This window comes from Denticeps clupeoides, chromosome 4 (assembly GCF_900700375.1).
Source record: "Denticeps clupeoides chromosome 4, fDenClu1.1, whole genome shotgun sequence".
In the NCBI taxonomy this organism is placed as follows: domain Eukaryota; kingdom Metazoa; phylum Chordata; class Actinopteri; order Clupeiformes; family Denticipitidae; genus Denticeps; species Denticeps clupeoides.
The window spans coordinates 16,008,035-16,013,920 of record NC_041710.1 but is presented as its reverse complement, the minus strand read 5'-3'; the positions used below and the strand labels follow the sequence as shown (position 1 = coordinate 16,013,920).

At 41.8% G+C, this 5,886-nt stretch overlaps 1 protein-coding gene across 1 annotated transcript; it reads left to right on the top strand.

Annotated features, from left to right (window-relative positions):
- The first annotated feature begins 205 nt into the window (after positions 1-205).
- On the top strand, positions 206-4,719 carry myl13 (myosin, light chain 13). The gene is made up of 6 exons (XM_028975764.1): positions 206-382; positions 1,773-1,800; positions 2,687-2,836; positions 2,981-3,154; positions 4,111-4,188; positions 4,480-4,719. Exons 1-6 carry the CDS (start codon positions 281-283, stop codon positions 4,506-4,508), a joined length of 561 nt encoding a protein of 186 aa, XP_028831597.1. The 5' UTR covers positions 206-280; the 3' UTR covers positions 4,509-4,719.
- Positions 4,720-5,886: the final 1,167 nt, after the last annotated feature.

Sequence of the window (5,886 nt, the reverse complement as noted above, 5' to 3'; positions counted from 1 at the left end):
CGTCATATTTCTACCAAAATTAGTCGCTTCAGTGTCTAAACTATGCACCTTGACAGAAACCACAGCCTGCCAGCCATGTTCTCAAATAGAAACAAGCAGCAATGTCCTTTTATAGTGCTCCTCTTTTGTTGCTGGCAGTCATTCGGGTCACAGTGGGGGTGGTGGGGGGGACACCTGGTCGGGCGTGGATATAAGGCCCATGTCACCAGAGTCTGTGTGAGCTCCAGCTGCATCACTCCTCCCTGTCCTCTGTAGCTAGCATCACCCTCGCTCGTTCATCATGGCACCCAAGAAGAAGGAAGAGCCCAAACCAGCAGCTGCTCCCAAGCCCCCAGAGCCTGAGCCCCCAAAGGAGCCCGAGTTCGACCCCAAGGAAGTGCAGGTACTGAAAATCAAACTCTAATGACAATGCCAGAGAGACGAGTGTTTGAGATGAGTTCTCTGAAACCGATTGTTATCTAACTGGCATTTGACTGTCGATTATTCAATTTTTCTTGTTAGTTTTTTCTGCCTGGGATTTTAGTCACAGTACCTGAAGGCAAAGTTGGTCAATGTAGATAACCGAGCAGCGTCAAATTGCCTTTCTCCTACTGATTTAAAAGGAGCTTCAGAGACCCCATGTGACGGGGTTGTGTAGTGCATGCTGCCAAACACCACCAGAGTCTTAAAACCCCCTCGCAAAACCATCTAGATGATATGCAAAAGTTTTTGCAATGCTTTGCAATTATATTCTGCCCTCAAGTGTCTAGCAGCGCAACTCTCTGCTTTTATGGTCAGCGTAAGAGAACCGAACCACATGGTTCACATTTCAAGAGGCCAGAGCAACAAAAGATATTCTCATGGTCGCCTTCCCCCCTCTCATTTCCACGGTATGGAATTTTCCCCGGGTTCGGAAGCCACCATAGCTATTCCAGAGCAGTGAGGTTAAAGCCACACAATGTGATTTTCATTACTCTGTTCCATCGAAGACCACCCACTGGCAGAACCGCTCACCAAAGGAAAACTGCTGAAACAGACTTTTTTGTAATATTTATACATTTGCATTATTGTCAGCCCCAGCTCTTGCCCCGTTGGCTTGTGGACATTGTTCCCTCATTAATATCTCAGAGTGCATTTGACTTGATACAGTTTTGGCCTCATTTAATTGCAAGATGAAAAGTATAGATTTTTAATTAGAATTTGCTCACTATATTGTTTGTAACAACGCAGTTGTTATAGAGAAAATTTGAGGAGGGAACATTACGCTATTCTTGTCTTCATTAGTTTTCCATCTAGGGAGCGAATCACTTTGGAAATTTGCCAGTAGTCTCTTCTTTTTAAGTTTGGATGTCATTGAGCTAATTAAAAAATCATCCCATTAACAAACCAAATACATAATATAGGTGAATTTAACATCACACTGTAGTTCATAGTTGTTTGAGGTCAACGGTATTAATGGAATTACATAAATTTCCATTCTTCATGACCGGCACTAACATCCCTTTGCTGCACCAAGGTGGCAAAATAAGGGGGCTGCAGGGGTTCACGTGTAAATGGCTTCGCAGCTGAAGGTCACTCATAAATCTGCCCTGAGCATAGGATGTGTGTAACCTGATCCGCGAGCCATCTGACAAAGTGGTGTACCCCACCAGGGTCAAGCTCACAAGGCCGGGGTGGGGGCGCCTAAGCTCTTCCACATGCCCAGCCAGCCACCCGTAAACAATGTGTCTATTTTTGGAACCTCTGTTCTTAAGCAGCACCTAATGATTCCAACTATTCTGCCTCCCTTTCAGATCGAATTCACAGCGGAGCAAATTGAAGGTAAGCCATGGAATCCTCCGGAAGCTTTAAATGGGTTTCTTCCCCCAACAAAACCAAACTCACACCGCTAAATCTAGGGCACTTTCAGAGGATTTCTGACCGAATCCACATTTCCAGCATCAGGGCGGCAGCGGGAGTTTCAACAGTGAGGGCTATAAGACTGTTTATATAATTCTACAGTCCAGACAGGCAGTGATACATACATACAGATGGACGGCTGGACAGACAGAGAAAAACAAAGACACAAAAGTGACCCAGTGCTAAAAAGGAGGTGTTTAAGACAGAAAAATTAAGTATGCCCCACACATCAGCAGTATTAAATTTCAGTAATATACTCAGCACATCCTGTCAGCATAACATGAGTGCAGATTACTTGTGCAGTTCAGTTAATCTTTTGAATATTTATGAAAATATGTATTGTATATGTGTATATGTGTTTGTTTGTTTATTTAAACAAATAAATTAATAAATAATGTAGAATTTTTCTACATAGGTAATAATGTCTTTGTATAAAGAAAAGCCGACTGTTTAATACAGCTGTTGAAAACAGCTTTCTTTTCCACCTAGGTCCAACAAATTAATCACAGTTTGGCATTTATTAACATTTGCTTTTTGGTTTAATTTTAGCAGACTCTGCTGGAATGAAGGGCAATGGCATTTGCAACTTAATGATATTTTTGAAGATAACCAGAGCAGGTTACGCTATGGAGTGCAGAATGTCAGGCCTAGCCTTTGATTTCCCCTCTCATATGCAAAGCCAATCTGCTGGGGCGCTCCTGGGAGCAAGTGGTTTCAGGCTGCAATGCATGCTGGGAGTAGGGCCTTTGAAAATGTGGTATGTGCAAGTAATACAAATGACACCCGGACTGTCTCTCTCTGAACGCAGATTTCAAAGACTCATTCCAGCTGTTCGACAGAACGCCAACCAACGAGATGAAGATTACGTACGCCCAGTGTGGTGATCTGATCAGAGCTCTGGGTCAGAATCCCACCAATGCCGAGGTGATGCATGTCCTGGGAAAGCCCAAGGCTGAGGGTGAGCTCCTGTAGTGTTCATAAGCAGAAACATGGCACTCATTATTAAATTCACTGAACACCAGTTTCTACAGCTGATTGAAAGTTTTTGAGATGAGAAATTTACAGGAAGTACTTCCATCTGACAGATGTCTTCTGTCAACAGACATGAACTCAAAGATGCTGGACTTTGATACTTTCCTGCCAATGTACCAGCATATCTGCAAGGCCAAGGACCGTGGCACATTTGAGGACTTTGTTGAGGGCCTGAGGGTGTTCGACAAGGAAGGCAACGGCACAGTCATGGGAGCTGAGCTGAGACACGTGCTGGCTACCCTCGGTGAGCTGAAATGATAGATGTCCTCCACTCAGTGCAGGGACCCCTCGAGCAACACAAGGTTAAGTGTTCTGCTCACATGGTGACAGGACTGAGGATTGGGTACAAGCCTTGGCCTGAGGCAGGTGATTTGTAGATTAAAGTAGCAAGCTGCCTTTTGTCCAATAAAAGATTTTATTTTATTTATTTCAGAGCATTGACACAATAATTAAGCAATAATACACCAGAGTCTCCTGTGTGATGTAGATGAGGTCATCACAATAGTGCCAACACTTTGCTTGATGGCAGCATGAAAAAGAATATTAATAAAATGTAAATGTTAAAAAGGCCAGGCAAGTGGATCTAAATAGCATATTTCATACACTGGAAAGTCAAAGTACTTTAGAAACATGAAAAATATGGTAAAACATTATGAATGAAAGGGCATTTAAAGAATGATAGAACAGACAAAGGTACTCTCAATCACAATGCCAGGTCAATTACGCTATTATAATGTTAATTAAATTCTACATAGAGATGGTGTTGTTCAATAAGTAGAGTTAAAATGAGTGTGAAAGTCAGAAATGTTCAGTCCGCCCAGGCTACACCTGCTGGAGCCTTGTTTTGTGAATTTAGGTTTATGTAAAGCAGCTCTGGACCATTTTTTCAGGGCAGATTTCTACGGGTTGATATTAAAGCGAAATGAAATGGTACCAGAGTTATTAGTATTTCTGCCTGCAGTCACTGCTGCTGATCATGTGATTGTGCACCACCTAGAATTTTTGGTGAGCTTTAAAGGCACAAACAATACACAGAGCGAAAAACTCATTAACTTGCGTGGTAAATGTATACAAGAGGAAGCTCAGGCCTTATCAGCATGAGATAGGAGAGCAGACCACCCCAGGCACGTCATTACCATGGAAATGGAGATGTGACAGGCACATGGCATTCTAGATATGTGTGTCATATTTGTGTAACAGGTGAGAAGATGAAGGAGGTTGAGGTTGAGCAGCTGATGACCGGACAGGAAGATGCCAATGGCTGCATAAATTATGAGGGTAAGTGGCACCATGCAATGACTAATCACAACCGGTGCAATAAATCTAAAAAGAGAAGAGAGCTGAGCTCAGGGTGACCTGTCCTCATCTGAGGTGTTCTTAGGCAGTATGGTGAAAATGGATTAAGCTGCACTAAAAGGACTGGGACGCTAATCCTTGATGAATGTGTAGAGGATCCATGGGCTGAATTCTCTCTGGAAAAACACTGGAGCAGCTGTAACTGTGAAATGTTAAAAGAAAAGCAGACTGTTTGACTGTGCATAATTCTCTGTCTGATTTCTCTCCTCGCAGCTTTTGTAAAGCACATCATGGCCGGTTAAAAAGGGTGTGACTCTCCCATTCTGCTGCCAATGAAGAAAACACTTGAACATGAGGGGGCAATAGTCCATTTTGTCTTGTTCTTTTGTATGTGGAATTCATCTCCTTCCCTTGATGCTTCACCATCAACTCTTCATTTGACTGTATATTTTATATTGATTCCCATCTATTTGCATCAAAGCACTGTAAAATAAATAATTCCTGTTCACTTCATGTGACCTTTGTGGAGAATTTTGAAGGTCAGACAACACAAGATTCTTTGTAGAGCACATGAACTTTAGTTCATACAAGAACTGAATTCAAAGGTCGTTATGGATCATGGATCATTTACTGGGTTGTAGTGAACATAAATCTGTACGCATATGGCTCTTCATATCATTAACAGCAGTGTTCTATACACACACACAGAGATAATGATACAATTACATTAATATATCATTGTTTTTAAATTGTTTCTGTGATGTGCGCCTAATGCATTAAAACAAGCATTTGCATTTTGAAATTAATTTTAGATTTGAAACTGTGTGAAAATGAGGTTTGGGTTTGGGGTGGGGTGGTAGTAGCCTAGTGGGTAAGACACTCGCCTGTGAACCAGGAGACCCAGGTTCAAATCCCACTTACTACCATTGTGTCCCTGAGCAAGACACTTAACCTTAAGTTGCTCCAGGGGGGGACTGTCCCTGTAACTGCTGATAGTAAGTCGCTCTGGATAAGGGCATCTGATAAATAATGTAAATGTAAATGGGTTTGAAAAAATGTTCTGAGGTCATTTTCACAGTTTGAAGCTGTTTCTAGGGAGACCACAAGATGGCAGAAGTGAACCACAAAAGCTCAGGCTTGCTCCTCAAGACAGAACCCGAAATAGCTTACAAAAAAGAGGCTGTCACTTCCCTCTACTTATAAATAGTTTAAGTGAATTTAATTTTTTTAAACTATGGCCTATTACAACATTAGGATGAAATTTCTTTCATAGGGTGGAAGTATCCTAGTGGGTAACACCGTCATTTATGAAGCAGTTAAAATCCCACTTACTACCACCAGTGTTGCCAGGCATTCAATAATTAATATATTTGTTCCATAATTTTAATCAATAATTAAAAAACTTATTGTATGGTAATTTTACTCCTTCAAGTTATGGCTAAGTATTTCATAAGCGTGACAAGGTACAGATCTCTGTTTTCATCTGGCTGTGCAGACATCCTGTCTGCCTTTACATCCAATCAATACAGAATGTAACACGTGGCGATGCACAAAGTAATCAATGATGAGTGGTTTAAGAGCGGATTTACATGGTGGCGTTGCAGTTATGGAAGACGCAAAGAGGAACCATACGCTACATCACCATAAGACTTGAGCATGATTGGGTTTAAGCCTGTAAAG

Coding starts and splice junctions, on each gene's coding strand:
- myl13 (XM_028975764.1), top strand. CDS start 281: ATGGCACCCAAGAAGAAGGAAGAGCCCAAACCAGCAGCTGCTCCCAAG. Junction 383..1,772: donor TCGACCCCAAGGAAGTGCAG/GTACTGAAAATC, acceptor CCTCCCTTTCAG/ATCGAATTCACAGCGGAGCA. Junction 1,801..2,686: donor CACAGCGGAGCAAATTGAAG/GTAAGCCATGGA, acceptor CTCTGAACGCAG/ATTTCAAAGACTCATTCCAG.